At 29.1% G+C, this 18,666-nt stretch overlaps 2 protein-coding genes across 2 annotated transcripts; one reads left to right on the top strand and one right to left on the bottom strand.

The window, feature by feature from the left end:
- Positions 1–7,917: 7,917 nt before the first annotated feature.
- On the bottom strand, positions 7,918–10,585 carry LOC133669079 (transcription factor IIIA-like). Its single transcript, XM_062089089.1, has 6 exons — positions 10,284–10,585; positions 9,758–9,892; positions 9,037–9,325; positions 8,664–8,902; positions 8,397–8,540; positions 7,918–8,282 (listed from the first exon to the last, which is right to left on the bottom strand). Exons 1-6 carry the CDS (start codon positions 10,422–10,424, stop codon positions 8,118–8,120), a joined length of 1,113 nt encoding a protein of 370 aa, XP_061945073.1. The 5' UTR covers positions 10,425–10,585; the 3' UTR covers positions 7,918–8,117.
- An 887-nt stretch (positions 10,586–11,472) lies between these two features.
- Positions 11,473–12,438, top strand: LOC133669007 (putative ubiquitin-conjugating enzyme E2 38). Its single transcript, XM_062089024.1, has one exon. The coding sequence runs from the start codon at positions 11,473–11,475 to the stop codon at positions 12,436–12,438; it is 966 nt and encodes a 321-aa protein (XP_061945008.1).
- The last annotated feature ends 6,228 nt before the right edge of the window (positions 12,439–18,666 follow it).

The raw sequence follows: 18,666 nt of genomic DNA, 5'->3' as shown, positions 1-18,666 counted from the left end.
ATTGAATTTAAATTATAAGTTCATTTTTTGTGTTTAGAACTATTTTTTTTAGAATTATTTTGAGTATATTGGTTTAAATTTTAAATGGAATTCAATTTATAAAAAATATGCAAAAGATTCCTTTTAAAATTAACATTAAAAATAATATTTTAAAAATACTTGGCATTTTTTGTCCTCCCCAAAACACTACAAAGTAACTTTATGCTAAAAAAAACCCTACCTTCACTTTTCCATCTCTTCTTCTAACCCCATCTTTTTTAACACCATTGCTTTCTTTATACCTTATTTATAAGCAAATTACTTACGGAATTGAATTCAATTTATAAACAAATTTAAATTAATAACCTATAATAATTCTTATAGTTTGAAAAAAATACTAAACTACATAATTGAATTCAATTATATTATTTGAAATACATATGGAAATGAATTGAATTAAAAAGCTTGACTATTTTACCCTTAATTCAGAAATCATTTCTTTTTGTAAGAAAATAGAGATAGACTTATCTCATATTAATTCTTTAAAAAATATTTGTTGAAAAAAATTCAAAAAATATATATTTGTTAAAAAAAAGTTTTCATCAAATTATCTTTTCATTGGAATGTTGAGAAACAAAATTCTAGAAATATTCCAATAAAAATTCTAATATCTTACTCAAATAAAACTTAAATAAAATAAATATTAAATTAATGCAAATCAGATTACCAAATAGACAAGTTAATGAGTAATTTAATTTTAACAATATTAATATTTCATAATGAAACCACAAATATATATATATATATTATACAATACTCTAAATGGTGTGGGGAAATTACTGTTCCCCCCACACACATTTCACTGTGGATTACAACAATAATCCACAGTGATTCTTCTCCTGATTTTTTTTAATTTTTTTTGCTATTTTTCCTTTTTTTCTTTTTTTTTTCGTTTTTTTTGCAAAATTATTTTTTTTCAACTTTCTTATTTTTTCTTTTTTTTTCATTTATTTTTTTTAAAATTATTTTTGTTGATTTTACCTTTTAAATATTGACCTGGTTAAAATTTTTACTTTGTAATTTTTTTTAAAAAAAATAATGTGGATTGCTGCGATGTTTTTCCACTTAGTTTTTCTATTTTATTTCTTTATTTTTCAAAATTATATTTATCAATTTTTTTTAATATTGAGCTGATTGAGAATTTAGTTTTGTAATTTTTTTCTTTAAAACATTGTTGATTGCTACAGTGTTTCTCCGCATGATTTATTTTTCTTCCAAAATTATCTTTATTTTATTTTACTTTTTAATATTGAGCTGGTTAAAAATTACAGTTACAATATGTGAGGAAAGCACTATAACTTTTTTTGAAAATTACTGTCCATTGCTACAGTGTTTTTTTCCATATGGTTTTTTTTATAATTTTTTTCAAATTATCATTTTTAATTTTATTTTTTTAATATTGAGTTGTTTGTGAATTACAATTACAAGTTATTACAAATAAGGCTAAATCATATTGGGAAGCACTGTAACTTTCATCACAAAACACTGTGAATTGCTATAGTGTTTGTTTTGTTATTTTTTTTTTATAAAATTGTCTCTATCGATTTATTTTTTAATATTGAGCTGATTAAGAATTTAACTTTGTAATTTTTCTTCTTTAAAACACTGTGAATTATTGTAATGTTTTCCCGTGTGATTTTTTTATGATTTTTTTCAAAATTATCTTTGTCGATTTTTTTTTAATATTGAGTTGGTTAAGAATTATAATTACAATAAAACTAAATCATATGAAGAAAGCGTTGTAGGTTTTCTCACAAAACACTGTGGATTATTATAATATTTCTCTAAATGTTTTTTATTTTATTTTATTGGGAAAAGTGTTATAGTTTTCCTCACAAAACATTGTCAATTGCTACAACGTTTTTTCTCATGGGTTTTTTTCCTTCCAAAATTATCTTTGTTGGTTTTTTTTTTAATATTAAGTTGGTAGAGAATTTAGCTTTGTAATTTTTTTTCTTTTTATTAACTGAAAAGCTAAATCATGTGGCGAAAACACTGTATCTTTCATCACAAAACACTGTAAATTGCTATAAATTATTTTGTTCAGTCTCTAAGTTTTGGATCGCCAACATAACTTTTTTTTCGTTATAAAATATTTGCTCCATCATACCTTTAATTTCTATTACTTATTTAGCGCTGGTTCACAATTATAACACTATCAAGTGCATTTGTTTTATAAGCTCACGACAGCGCATGGCCAAGTCATCTCGTATATATATATATATTCTTGGGCTCAAGCTTTCGTTGAAAAATTATGTTAGAAGAAGAGATGTGAAAGAGAGCAGGGGTTTGGGCGTAGAAGAGAAGTTACTTTGTAGGGTTTTTAGAATGAAAGAAAAGGGGTATTTTTGAAAAATAATTTTCAGGGTTTATTTGAATTGAATTGAAGGATGTCCTCTCTAATTTCTTTTTGCCTCTATTATATAAATGGAATTTAAGAGGCTAGTTTACTATTTTATTTAAAATATTAGAATTAGAATTATTAATTAAATTCAAATTTATTTATGAATTGAATTGAATTAAGCATGCGAGGTGGTTTCAAATAGGCTTGAAATAAATCCATCACATACATAAATGTCAAATTATTTTCATAACATAATAATAAAAAAAATTCTTTAACATGAGAAAAAATTCAAGAAACTATCTAGACACAATTATACTAGATAAAAATGTTTTTTCTGGTGATTTTTAGTCAGAAGTTTCTCAAGCTAAAACAAACTTATATATATATATATATATATATATATATATATATATATATATATATATATATATATATATATACACACACACACAGAAACATATATTTTTTATTAAAAAATATCATGATTTCAAAAGAATGTTTCAATAAAAAAAAAGTTATACTTTGATAAATTTTATGCATTGTATGCGAAAATATGGGAATAATTAATTTGAGAAATTTGTATATAAACTTCATAATAAAAAATAGATATTTTATTCTCATTGAATATTTATAAAAAAATATTAAAAAAACAATAATTATTCATATGAGGTTGATATATAATTATTCATAAAATAATAATTAACATTAACATTAAAAGCATGTGATATATTTGAAAAGTATGTTTCATCTTATATTTTTTAAAATACAATTATAATTGCTTTAATTGAAAACAATTTTATTTTAGCATTTGTTTTTTTTAAAGGAAAGGGCTAGCAGATGCAAGCTTATGAAAGTTTGCAAGACCAAGCTCGTGTGTTTGATTTTTTTTTTATAAAAAAAGTTAGACATGTTTTGTAGGTCAAGTCTCTGCACTTGGTTTTTTAAAAAGATGACTAGACATGCCTTTAAAAAAAAGAAAGAATGTATGACATGTAACTCACCTAAACAAACAATGCATCATTTACTACAACAAAATTTGGTAACTTTTAATTATTGAAAAATTGAATTTTAAGTTTGTTCTAAGCTTTAATACATGTAATAAAAGGAAGATAATATTCTTCTTTTGACAAATTTTTTTTAACAAAAAGATGCAACTTTGTCTAAAATCCTATTAATCTATTTTAGATAATCTATATTATTGCTAATATATAATATGGAGTCTCCATATAATAGGAATCTAAAGATGACAATAAATAAAATATATGATTTTTGTTGATAGTCTCAACAATAGTCCTTCCCATTACATGATAATCAAATAAACTCTATTATATAATAATTAAATAAGTTAGCATCATTGAAACTTTTACTCTTTTAGAGCTATGTTTTTTTTTCGGAAAGTGATCTTCGGGAAAACACTTTTTAAATTTTCTTGTGTTTGTTTGCCATTAGAAAACTTGGTCAACGAAAAACACTTTTCAGTCAAAGAAAAATTTGGCTTGGTTTCCAGAAAAGTGTTTTCCTAGAAAATTTAGGCGGAAACACTTTTTGGAAGTTGTGAAAAATTTAGAAATGTCATATTATTTGCTGATTATATCAAATTTGATCCTCAAATTTTTGATTGCTATATATATATATATTGAATATTTATTTTTCAATTTCATCTCTTAAAATTTAATTTTTATATTAACTTTGGTTCTCATTTTTATAATTGTTATTTGCTTTTCCCTTATCATTTTTTGATTGAAATTTTTTATCTATCAAATTTGGTCCTCATTCTTTTGATTGTTATTTATTTTATTTGAAATAATTTATAAAATGTTTATTATTATTATTTTAATTTCTTCATCTTTTATTTTTTTTATTTTTTAGATTTGATCTCTATTATTTTGATTATTATTGATTTTATTTGAGATTATTTATGAAATTATATTTTTTTTCAATTTCATTCTCATTCAACTTTTTAATTTGTAAGATTTGTTTCTCATTATTTTAATAAACTTGAGAAAAATAGAACATTAATAAATTATTTTCCAACTCATTTTCCATGACATAACCAAACACTGGAAAATGTTTTCCAACTTATTTTTCACTACACTACTAAACATCAGAAAATAATTTGCTTTTTTGAAATTCATTTTCCAAAAGAAAACAACTTTCCAGCAAATAAACGGGGTAGATATGCTAGGTTATTCCTATTTATATGTAATTAGTTTTTTTGTTCATGATAACTCCTTATCTATATTTTTCTCTCTTTCTTGGTTAAAAAAGACATATAACGTTTTAGATATAAACTTAAACTCATTATATGTGTGTGCATATATTTTGCATCTCTATTATAGTCTTATTCGAGTTTCTTAGATAAGTATGATTAAAAAACACACAAGTTTAATTGAATCAAAACAACAAACCCTTTTCTTTTTATATGTATCGTTTATCCTTCAAAACTTATCAAATCCTAACACAAATTAACTCTCTTAAAATATTTGATTCTTTGAAACCTTAATAACACAATTTTCTTTTTATCTTTTAATAGTTTGAACTACTTTATTGTCATGGATGATATGAAATAATTATAGAATCATTTTCAAGAGAATGAAGAAATAGAACATGAAGTAGACAAGAGGTTCAGAGAATTCAAAAGCTTTACAGTACTTTAGTATCCTTCTTCTGGCTATCACTTTTAATATAAAATCAGAAAAGGATATGTTGGTAAAGAAAGAACAAAAATTATTGGAGACTAATCTACAAAGTTCTATTTTTATTACAACTTACAAGTCAATGAATGATCTCATGAGAGCTTGCATCGTGGGTTTAGAAGAAACTCTATATTGTTATGAACTCTATTTTTTTGACATATTGTTTCCTATTGACTCTCTAGCTAAGCTCCTGAGATCTTTTACTTTTGTAATGACTTTGATTTAAATCCTAGCCAGGTATTTCTATTATTAGTTCATTATTAATAATTATCAATTTAATTATTTTTTAAATAAAATATATTTATAGTTAATTGCATTATTGATTGTGGTATAGGTTATATTGGATCTATACTCGAAGGAAGACCTTTAAGCTACTCCTCATATATGCACATATGACAGTGACTTATGGATAGTAGTGGTCCTGCTTATATTTTTTGAAATTATAAAGTTGAATTGCTCAGATCATGTGATATGATGATTTGGATGGCAACAACATATTCCGAATGATATAAGCACCAACAACACATTGCATGGCACAGTAAGATGCATGTAGATATGAGATCTTTGTGTAGGTGCAACATATTATTTTAAATGATAAATACATAGAGTGGTATTGTTGTATACGCGATATATTATCACACTAACCCGGTTTCTCCACGCAATAACATAGAGTATGAGCCACGTACATAATAAATTCAAAATGTTGTAAGTAAAGTTAATATGTGATGCTAATTGTGTTTTATTTATGGATTAATAATTGTAATTGCTGAAAATTAGGTTGGCAAAATAAAACAGGATAGTTAAAAGGACCCTGCTAATCTTCGTGAGATCAAAGATAATGCACTTACTTGTTATTATGCATTTTGCTAGTTTGACTTATGTCGCACAACACTTAATATGTTTGGAGAGACATTACATCTAAATGTTGTGTCAAAGGATAAGATAACTTAGACATTAGGAAGCCATACTCATCATCTTAGACGCAAATAAATTGTGATATATGTAAAAAGTATAATTATGTTAATGTTATTTTAATTGCCTTGTAATGCATTTTAGAGGATTTCCATAGCAAATATGCTTTTAATGACATCTTTTAAGACAGTTGTGACAAATTCAATCTTTAGTTGCATGTATTTCGACTTTTGCCAGCAACTGACGGATACCGCTATGATAAATGTTGATATAGCAAGTACACCTTAGCCTTTTATCAACTTTCATAAGTGTTGCAAAAATGTTAAATTGTGTTGCAACAGATGTTGTTGTAGTAAGGTTTATCAATTGAAAGACACCTTTTGTTTCTGAATTGTACTAAGGCATGTGTCATAGAGTTAATTTCTAGTCGAGATTTTCCAACCTTATGGCAGTTCAGCTCCCTGCTAGATTCAGTATTTCCTCACCCTTTACAATCGTGTTTGTTTATAACTAAGTGTCTCTCACACCCAAGAGGTTCTCCCCACTCTCACAAGTTGTAAGCAAGTGGAACCACACAAGTAAAGAGGTAGATAATCAGTACACAACATATACAGGAAAAATTTACAACTTTATTAACCTCAACAACAAAGGAAATACACAAATTTGTATATGTGTGTTATACACAAAACTTGCATGCTACACAACCAAGGCCTTCTAACCATTTATAAACAAACATATGAAAGTTACAAAGAAAACCCCTTATTCACAACACTACTTGGGTTTCCGCATGAATATAATGGCCCCTTCTTCTAGCAAGTTAGTGGGCAGATTGCCCCATCTTCCTATGAGCTTAGTGGCATCAAAGATCATCTCTAGCCATGCTCTCATGTTCTAGCCATGTTCTCCTGCAATTTAGGCTTGTTGTAATTGTAATAACCACCCACCATTATGTCGTAATCGTTACCCACAACACCAATGCATGACTATCAGTCTATACTACTACATATGCTATGTTTGTTACCTGCCTTGAACTGTTTATCGTCCAAGATCAAATTAACATCAGCCCACTACTCACATAGGTTAATCGTGTTGATTTCACCACAACTACTGAGTTTGACATTATCCCACATGCTACCACTACTCACCATGTTTTTTTATTAGTATTTTCATCAGCATATTGATGTTGAATTTTGAATTTGTTACGGCATGTCTTTGGAAAGAAGACAAGGCAATGGATTTTTGGTCCAACATCAAGCAAAACATTCAACACATGAATTTTGAAGAGTGTAAATGCTGGCTGTTATGTGAGCAAGAAAACCCTAGTGATCGCCCGAGTGTACAATAAACTTTTCATGCTTGGAAGTGAAACTGAAACCAGAAGTCAGTGTGCCAAGTCACTCACATTTCACTGTAGTTCAGAGGCTATTCATTTTTTTCCAGGAACCTCTCATTTGAAGTCCTGCTTTCAACACATGGTCATCGCATCCTCCAATGGCCATACGGCCCATACCATAAACTGCAACTCCGTCCATGGATGGAGCATAGCTTTGATGCCCCTGAGGGCAACTCAACTTCTACCGATGTACCCATAAATTAAAAAATTTCAATACTCGAAATCAAAATTTTTGAAAATTCTGCAATCAGTGAATATGACAAAGGCACTACAACCTCGAATTTTTTTTTTTGCTGCAAACACTGCAATCAGTGATCCTCCATAACAAGTGTGTTTTAGAATGTGTTTTAAAAAATAATTTTGTTTAAAAATATATTAAAATAATATTATATATATCAAAATAATATTTTTTTTTATTTTTAAAATTTATTCATTCTCAATTTCCATTGGGGTTCTAAGACTATACAGCGTCACGATGTCAACTTAGAAAGATTATATAGGCGCCTTCCATAAAGGAAGAATCGATGCCAAGGGGATGCAATTTACATATTTATTACCGTACAATATTACCATTCACAACGCATTCCATGCTATTGATGCCTCCATTATCCTAAAGATTATAACATAATATGCTAAAGACATTACAACTTCCATATGAACAGCTAAAATGGAGATCAGTGGAAAGAGGAACAGAGAGAATGCAAGTGCATCTAGGTAGGTAGGGCATGATTCACTACTGGTCCTCTCTCTCAATTTCATTCAACCATGGGTGGCACTCATCCAATTTGGTAGGTGGAGTTACTCTCTTGCGTATCAACATTTCAACAGTTGGGAATTTCCTCTTCCTCCCACCTCTTGGCTTAGACCTGAACTGTCGATCAGACTCCACAAAATCACCCTGATCCAAAAGTAATCCAATTCAGAATGCCAATTCATTTTCTAGACATGTTAGCAATACAGATTTCCACGTTTATGAGCAAAATGTGTTGAAAGACCTGCACATAGAACTTACAGGAGTATAGACATGCAAACCAGACTTTTCATGGTTATCTCTCACATGCTTGTATGAGAATCTCATGTCACAACCTGGAAATCCACACAAAAAAGGCCTGTGTTCAAGGTGGACTGCCTTCACATGCTGATTAAGATTTGTTTTCTGTACACAAATAGGAAAAACCAAATTAAAAAAGAAAAGAAAAGAAGATTAATGGCTCACTTATCAGAATTAAATACTATAAAAAATAGAAATGTGGATAATATAACATTAGTGACATCTTACAGTAGAGAATGTGTGCTGACAACCCTTGAAATGGCATTTGATTCTCTCTGTTGAATCACTGGCAGGTTCATGGGTGCGGAGATGCCTCTTGATGTTCTTTTTCAGCTGTTTTGTGCCACACATATCACAGTTAATGTATTGGTGGCTGGACTGAATGTGGGCTTTCAGGCATTCCTTATTAGAAAAATGTTTCATACAGCCTGGTTCTAAACACATTGCCTCCACGTGGTCCAGGCTCACTGCATTAGAGAGGATAATAATCAGAAACTGCACGGAGGATAAATTGACGAAATTCCCAATCCTGAATAATTCTTCCCCTTTCAAGAAACATCAACTGTGATATTAGAGCATGCGTGAAAATAAAGCAACTTGCCATGAGAATCCTCGTGCTTTCGCAGCTTTGATGGGTATCTGAATGCCTTCCCACATCCTGGCTCCTGGCAAACATACTGCTTCTCACCTCCAAAGCTACTGGAGGGAGAACTCTCATCATGAAGTTCTCTAACGTGCCTTTTCAAGTTGCTTGGGTAAACAAATTCACGATTGCAATTCTCAATTTGACACTTGAAAAGTTTCCCTTCATGCTGGAGAAGGTGGCGAGTTAAGTGATCTTTCCTTCTATAGCTGGCATGGCAATCATCAAACAAGCACTTAAATGGCCTCTGCAGAATCAGAAAAACAAAAAAAAAAACATTAGAAGCAATAAGTTCTTAGATCACTAAAAATAGTCTCAATAGACACAAACAAAAGCCTTCAAACCTCAAACTCAACAGGCACGTGATTGAGGCTCGCTTGATGGAGCTTCTCAGGAGGTCTCCCAGCCTGATACTAGTCCATTCAAGTCCAAACATGAAGCCTCTCGCATTTTGGAGTTCTCTGAGTGGGATCCAATGCTCACGCATTAACTTTCAGATGTTTTTCTAAATTAAAATGGCACTCCTGCAAAATACTTACTATTCAATTGGTGCAAATGCTACAAAACAACCCACTTTGAGCCGCGTCAAAAAAAGAAAATCATTTGAACAAATAAATCAAATAGAAAGCAAAACCATGAGTGCAAGGAACCTATAAAGGTAAAAATCATGGTCAAATACCTCAAGAGAATGACTTTGCATGTGTTGAATCAAATACGCAGGCTTTTTAAAACTAGCACCGCATTTTTCACATGTGTTGGATTTGACTCCCTCCTTTCCCTCATCCCCATCAACACTTTCTTCTTCCATCTCCTCCTAAGCAACAGAAAAAACAATGGTAAGGCTGCAATTCAACTTAACCAATCTTCAATTTCAAAGTAGCCATGTTCTTAAATAGCCCACAAAAGAATTAGGCTCCAAAGCAGCTTTAAGATCATGTGAATTAATACCAAATAAAATATAAGAAAAAGAACCACGGAATCATAAAAAAAGAACAAAATCCCAGAATAATGATTAATAAAATCTGAACAATTAACCAGTAAGAAAACCGACCACAGACACAATCTTGATCCTAATTAGATTAAAGAACAAAAAAAAATCCAGTTTAACAGAAGAAACCAACAATACAAGTTGAAGCCTACCAATACTAACTAAACAGACACAAACATATAACGAAGGAAACAGAAAGACATGTTATAAGACGAACCTTGTGATGAGTGAGGACGTGAGAAGTGATAAGAGACTTCTTAGATCTGCAAATACCACAATAATCACAATAATACCGCCTTATATCTCTGAATATAACTGGCCTTTCTTTCTCCACTTGTTCTTCCTCCATCATCACCATCTCTCTCTCTCAAAAGGGTTTTGGTTTTTTTTTAGTTTTGGTCCGGAGAGATTGCAGAAAGAGGAGCCAATGGAAATCCTTACAGCTACACCGATAGGAACCCTAGTGGCTGCTACGAGCCCTGGACCTTGTCTTTCTTGCTTTTTCTCTTTTGAACAAGGTAATTATAATAAAATTTTGTGCATGTTTTTAATATTAAGAAAATAAAAAGCCCAAAACAAACCAGAAGGCTATAAATGACAGTGGGCCAGACCCAAGAGGTCCACTATATCAATAGGTGGTAAGATAGAAGGTTATTAAAGCGTTGGAGATTGTGGTTTTAGATTATTTTTAAAATATTTTTTTTATTAATTTTTATTTTTAATATTAATATATTAAAATAATTTAAAAATATATAAAAAATTTAATTCTAGTCGTAACTAAATCAAAATTTTTCAAAAACATTAGTGAACAATAAAAATAAAAATAACTTAAGGATCTTTTAAGAATATGATAGTGATTATTTTATAAAAATATATTTTTTATTTTTTAAATTAACATATCAAAATAATTTAAAAACACAAAAAAATAATTTAAAATTAAAAAAAATCAAAGAATTTTAAAAACAAATTCGAACAAAATGCCAATTGAAAGTCTATCTAGATAATGGTTTTTTTATACCGACTGAGATTAATAGCTTATTTATTTTTGTATTTTAAATTTTTTTTGAAAAAAATTAAATTAATTTTATTTTTTTTATTTTAAATTAATATTTTTTTGGTATTTTCAAATTATTTTGATACATTAATGTTAAAAATAATTTTTTAAAAATAAAAAAAATATTATTTTAATATATTTTCAAACAAAAAAACACTTTAAAAAACAACTAAGGAGAAGTTAATTCGAAGATGAATACTAACATTGGAAGGTGTCTACTGTTCATCAAACACTACAATGCTGAAAGCTTCTTTAAGATCTCCTCCGGTTAATAAAAATAAAGGAGCCCTCAAGTTATAATTAATTCCCACTAAAGCCTGCGTTAATTTACTGCTGCTTCGATCTAATTATCATGGATGCTACAGAATATGAAGAAACATATGTTGAAGGAATTGAGGAGATAGAAGATGATGTAGACAGGAGGTTCAAGAGATTCAAAAGCTTCAGGGTGCTTCAATATCCTCCTCATGATCATCAATTTAGGCACAAACAAAGACTTTGTAGCTGGATGCTTTCAGCCACCAGATTTGGCGAGCATGCAAATCCCAGGAGCAGCTTTTCTGAAAAGATAAAAAAGGACTGGGAAACATTGGCGGCTGTTTTTTCAGATCATAGTTCGATTTTTGTTACAACTTACGAGTCGAGAATTGATCTCATGAGGGTTTGCATTGCTGGCTTAGAAGGAACTCCATACTGTTATGGCTTGTTCTTTTTTGACATATTCTTCCCTCCTGAGTACCCAGCTAAGCCTCCTGAAATCTTTTACCATGCTCCTGACTTTGATTTAAGCCCTAGTTTGCATCAAGATGGAAGGGTTTCTCTCAACCTCTTGAGTCTCAATCAATGGTATAGGTTTCAGTTAGGAGGAAAACAGCAATCATGGAATCCGGAACGATCCGATATATCGAGGGTTCTTCTCTCCATCCAACATTTGATTTTGAATGATAAACCTTATCTGAACGAGTCTATTAGTTTTGTGTACTCTTCTAAAGAGAGATCCTCAAAATATAACAATGAGGTGTTCATGTCATCTTGTGAGGCCATGCTTGCCATGCTCAGGTTTTCTCCAGGTGATTGCGGTGATTTTGTGTTGGGGCATTTCCGAAAGAGAGCTCACCGGATTCTCTTGATTTATAAAGATCAAATGCTGAAACATAAAGGTGATAATGGTATGGAGCAGTTGTTCTTCAAGCTTGTGAAAGCTTTTGAAAGCAATGGAGCTTATTGCCAGCATCATTGTAGCAAAACAGAGGTTGAGCAATTGAAGAGAGAGAGATTAAACACGGGAGGATTTTCCATGGAAGAATGTTCTGAATGAAGAACATGTCTCAAATTTCACAGAGCATCTCAAGTTTACATTTAGGAATTGATTGGTAGAAGGTTTCTCTCATTTTTTTTTATAAATACTATAAAAAAAAACTAGGGTTTAAGGATTTTTCTTCCTCGACAGTTTTACCATTTATTTGATTGGTAGAGAGAGACTACACGTATTGACCATTGGTTACTACTTGGATTTGGGAATATTATTTTTATTTTAAAATTATTTTAATCACTAGTTTATCTTCATCACTTCATGAAACCTACTTCTAGTTATATTGCTTTATGTCGAGGCTAGGGGTAAGGAAAAAATAAAAAACTGAGAAAAATAAAAAAAAATAACTGAAAAAACTAAACCGTGAAAAAAACCGATTAAAATTTTAAAAAAACCAGCTTGTTTAGTTCGGTTTTGGTTTTATAAGCCTAAAACAGAAAAAACCGAACCGAACCGAACCCAAACTAAAAAAACCAGGAAAGAACCAAGCCAAATAAAAAAAAAACCGAATCAAACCAAGAAAAAATACTTTTAAAGTACACGAGTAGTAATTAGTAAACATCCCTGTGCAACACCATTTTCAAGAAGAAAATATAAAGTTACTTTGCATTTCGATAATGGAATCATTAAGGTAACTTGGAGTTACTGTAATAAGATATAAATCAAAATATATTTTATTGAAAGGATAAAAATATAAAAATAATATTTTAAAAATAATATTTTTTATTCTTTTATTTATAAAATATTTATATAAAAAACTATTAATAATAAACTTATTTAACTAAGACATATAAGGATAAAAAATGATGATTATTATTATAGTTTTATAACATGACCTGAGATAAGGTCTATGTTATGGGTCGGGAATATCAACCCTATTTAAAAAAAAATCAAAACAATGTTCTTTTGACCAAATTGTTTTTTTAAAAAAAATATTTTTGACCCGAGGTTTGATTAGGTTGACTAGGTCGTGGGTCAACCTATGTTTTTGATTGAGTCAAAAAAGGTCAATCCTTCCTCTAGTTTTACGTAAACCAGGACTGGTCCAGCCCCTAGATTGTTATAGTTCCAAGTCAATCCACTAGGTCAATATAAGTTTTATAACTAGAATTATTATACTATTGTTAATTTCAAAACTTAATATAAACTAAAGTAATATATATATCTTATATGTAAATTTGTCAATAATATATAATAAGGGTAAAATATGTAGTAAAATATATCTTTTCATATTTTATTTTGTCTAATACATCATCAATTAAATATGATAAAAAGACAAGGAGGAAGCTAATAAGACAACAAAAATAAACACATAAAGCACAAGCAATTTAATAAGTGAAAAAAGTTGCAAGTATAAACCCTAAATTTGTAATTTTGTTATTTGAAAATAAAATATATGGTGGCTACCTCTTCAAGAGGTTTACAAGACCTTTAAATAGGTTAGAATAAAAACTCTATCTTTACTAAAAAAAACAAATAGAAATATGAAAGGATAAGAGGAATAAAACAGAAATCTGAATTAAAACATAAAATCTAAAAATATCTAAGAAAAAATAACAAAATTGACCCAAATAGCATCATTCGAGCTTGAAACCTGATTTTAAAAGATCCAATAAGTGACACAGTGGCTTTTTCATAAGAAATCTGATTGTGGAATCAAATGAAAATATTTAAGCTTGATCCAAAAGTTAGATATCTTATTATTACAGTTTGAAGTTCTTTTTTTTTTAAAAAATAAAGTCATGCATGTAGGCTCAGGCAAAAAGGCCCACATGCCTAGCTTTTTTTTAATGAGGCTCAATTGCGTTTGCCTAGGTTTTTTTATTTTTTATGATTTTTTAACGTGGGTTTTGTGGAGTTTTTCATGGCCTTTTTATTTTCAATTTTATCCTTTAAAATTGGTTAATTTTTAATCAGCTTTCATGATATGTTTTGTTTTGAATTCTATAAGATTATTGCTATCATGGATGAATGTCCTAAAATTTTGTTAGTTCTCATTTTTATGATTATTTATTTTATATAAAAAATAATTTTACAAAAAAAAAAGATTAAACCTAATGAGGTGCATGACATTAACTATCAGTTTAACAAGTTAACTCGGGTTCAAACGAGTTTTTTTTAGTTATTTTTTAAATTTTATCTTTCAATATTAGGTTTGTTAGAAATTGGTCTATTCCTGGTTTTTTTATGACGACAACTAGTTGAATATATATAACTGGATGAATATCAATATTAAGTTTTTATCAAAGAATGAAGGCGGCTGTAAAAATCAGTATAACAGGTTAGTAGTTAGTTAACAATTTGGTAGTTAAATGGGTAGAAGTTAAGAGGAAAGAATGCATTTAAAGCAAGTAATAAAATTCAGTTTCTGCGAACTTTTTTCCTCTATTCTACACTCTGTCTTCAATCATTACATTGCTTGAAGCTGTAAAAAATTGGTATTAAAGCATCAATTCATGGCCAATAGTGAAACGTGCATTGTTAGGCAATGTGATGGAAAATAACAAGGTGAAAGCTTTAGAAGAACACATAAAAAAACTTGACTTGATGAACAAATGCAAAGTATTCATCAAGAACTTTAAGATTTCATAGTTGAGAATCAGAAACAATGGTTCAAACAAAACAGAAAAACTAGACAAATCAAACTACAAATAAAACTATTGATAACCACATTGAAGTCGTTTATGGCCAATCAAGCAGCAAAGAAAGAAGAGGGAATCCTCTCAAGTACTAATAAGATGATTCCTAATTATAGAGGTTGCAATTATAGAGAAGTAATGGGAAACCATAATTTCCACAAGATTGTGAGAAATATGACCTTACTAAAGGCTGAACTACCTACTTTTTATGGTGATAATCCAAAGAGTTGGATGAGAAAATGTAAGAAGTTCTTTATGATGCATTTTACTCTGGGGCATCAATAGATGGAGATAACTTCTTTATATCTAGAAGGAAAGGTAAAATTATGGTATGAAGGCTTCTTACTAGGTGGAGATGATTTAGTAAATCGAGAAGAGTTCATAAGAGCCATTTGCATGAGCTTTGACTTAGAGATAATATAGTGGAAGAATTCAACAAGTTTATGCAAGATAAGAGAGTACAAAAGTATGTTCAAATGATATGAAAAACTCAAATATTTGATGATGCTTTGAATCCATCACTGTTAATGTCATATTATATTTGCAATTTTATAAGTGGACTAAAAAATGACATTAACCCTATACTTAAGATTTTTAAACCAACAACTTTGATGTAAACTTTTGATAAAGTTAAATGGCAAGAAGAAACAATATTTTGGCCAAGAATAAAAAATTTATACCAAGAACCAATCTTTCATATAGTTTGGGTAAACCAATAGGTAGTTCCTACTTTAAACCTCTTAACCATTCAAATAGAGGTGCTATATAGTTCAAAATAATAGTCTAGAACCTTACATAAAAGGAGAATAAGGTTAGGGTATGTTTTATATTTGGGGAGAATTATGCATTTGGGCATCAATACAACAAGAAAGGGTTGCATATGATAGGAGTAAAAGAAAAAATAAAGAATTTATAGACGTAGTTGAAAATGACAGTAATGGAATGATATCTAAAGATGACAAAATTAAAAAGTATGGATTTTTCTTGAATGCACCGACAAATAGTTATGCAAATACCATAAACAGGATTAAGGGTTGCTATCAATGAAGGAATATTATCATTTTGATTGATGGTGGTAGCATACATAGTTTTATTGATGCACAAGTGCATGAAGAAGTCAAGGAAATCATTAAAAAAAACCATTATATTAGCATTGTTAGTAGCTAATGGAAATATAATGAGATGTGATGCTTATAATCCCAAGTTCACATGGTCTATGCAAAGATATGAATTCTAAACTGATTTAAGGATATTGAAACTCGGTATATATGATATGATGCTTCGGGTAAATTGATTAATGATTTACTTACCAATTATATTTGATTTCATTAAAATGAAATTACAATTCAAGAAAGATGGCAACATGATTAAGTTAAAATGGATTATGAAAGAAACAAGGTTGCAAGTAGTAGCTAGGGCATACAAGAGTTTAAAATAATCATTATATGGTTTTGCAGGGCAATTTTTTCATAAAAGATTCTCAAGTACCAAGAAAAGGAATACAAAATTCAAAAGCAAAGACATTGTTAAAAGAGTAGCAATCTATGTTTATAGAACCAAAACATCCTCCATCTTTCAGGAGTTTAGATCACAAGATACCATTGATATCAAAAGCTAAACCAATCAATATCAAGCCATATAAAAGCTCTTTCATGCATAAAAAAAAACAGATAGATAAATTGGTAAAAAAGATGTTACAAAATAAAAATATTAAACACAATTACAACCTATTTGTTTCTCTAATATTGTTGGTTAAGAACAAAGACAATAATTTAAAGTTATGTGTAGACTATAGACAATTGAATATATTGATTGGTGATTTAATGGATGAATCACATGGCTCTCAACTCATTTTTAAGGTGGATTTGAGTTCAGGACATCACCAAGTCAAAATATATGACGAAGATATAGAAAAGATAACTTTTAAAACTCATAATGGGCACTGCAAGTTTAATGTTTAATGAATAATAAGATAGAATCTTTCTTGAAAAGATTTGTATTGGTATTATTTGATGACATATTAATAAATAATTATATTTTAAAACTACATATATGTCATCTTAAGTTGGTGTTGGAAAATGAAGAAACAATCATTTCTTTACAAATCAATTAAATTTTTTTTTGAACAATAAGTGGACTACCTATTGCATATTATTTCAACTAAAGATGTCGCAGCTGATCTAAAAAACATAAAAGTTGTTAAGAATTGGCCAGTTACTTATATGATCAAGGAATTAAAGGGTTTCTTAGGTTTAACAAGATATTATAGATAGTTTACTAAGGAATTTAATATTATCGGTAAATCATTAACTGGTCTATTAAAGAAGAACATTTTTAATTAGAATGACAAGGCTCAAGAAGCTTTTGACTAACTAAAAGAAATTTTATGTGCAACACTAGTGCTAGCCTTGCCAAATTTCAATACTATTTTTATGTTGGAAATTGATGATTATGCCAATGAATTAGGTGCAATCCTTAGCCAAAAAGGGAGGTAATTAGTCTTCTTTACCATGGTCTTAAGTCCAAGACATTTAGGATTATCAATTTATGAAAATAAGCATATGGCTATATTAATGAGAGTTGGAAGATGGAGGCATTATTTGGAGCATGATTAGTTCATAATTAGAATTGATCACGAGAGTCTAAAACATCTTTTAGAACAAAAGATTCATACTCCAATATAGACAAAAAAAACTAAACTAATAGGACTCGTGTATCAGATTTTATATATGAAAAGCAAAGATAATATTATAGTAGATGTATTATCTATAAGGACTAGTGGTGAAAAAAGTTCAACAATTAAATATGAAAGAAATGAGGTAGACAATGTTAATTTAAGAGCATTCACTATATTGGTACCAATATAGCATGAAAAGGTTAGTGAAACTTATGAAAATGATTCTTATATACAAAAGATTATTGTTGAGAAGATTATAAACACAAGCTAGATTATACTTATACAAAAAGAGTTCTAAGATTTAAGAATAGAATAATAATTGGCACAAAAAAGAATCTAAGGGAAATATTTATAAATGCTACTTATGACTCATATATAAGAAGTTATGTAGGGACTCAAAACTCTTACAAAAAAACTAAAGAGAATGTTTCATCAGTCTTCAATGAAGAAACTAGTTAAAATGGTTGTAATGGAATATGATGTTTGCAAACAAGATAAAATGAAGAGAATAACTTATCTTGATTTTCTATAAGAAACATGTAGAGATATCACTATGGATTTTATAAAAATTGCCTAAGACAGAATGGAATGATACAATCACAGTGGTGGTTGAAAAAAGTCACCAAGTGTGGACATTTCATAACTCTATCATATTCATTTACAGTTCAGGAAGTAACTCGAGTTTTCATAGATCATTTTTATAAATTTCATGAGCTGCCAACAACTATTGTGATAGATAGAGATGAGGTCTTTACCAACTTATTTTTTAGAGAGTTTTTCAAAATGTTAGTGGTTAAATTGTTAGTTAATTTTGCATATCACCCTTAACTGATGGCCAAACTAAAAGATGAATTAATGTTTGGATACATATTTAAGATGTATGATAATGTATAATTCAAAAAAGTGACATAACTAATT

This window comes from Populus nigra, chromosome 12 (genome assembly GCF_951802175.1).
Source record: "Populus nigra chromosome 12, ddPopNigr1.1, whole genome shotgun sequence".
NCBI lineage: Eukaryota > Viridiplantae > Streptophyta > Magnoliopsida > Malpighiales > Salicaceae > Populus > Populus nigra.
The sequence above is the reverse complement of the archived record's forward strand: the minus strand, read 5'-3'. Positions and strand labels throughout refer to the sequence as shown.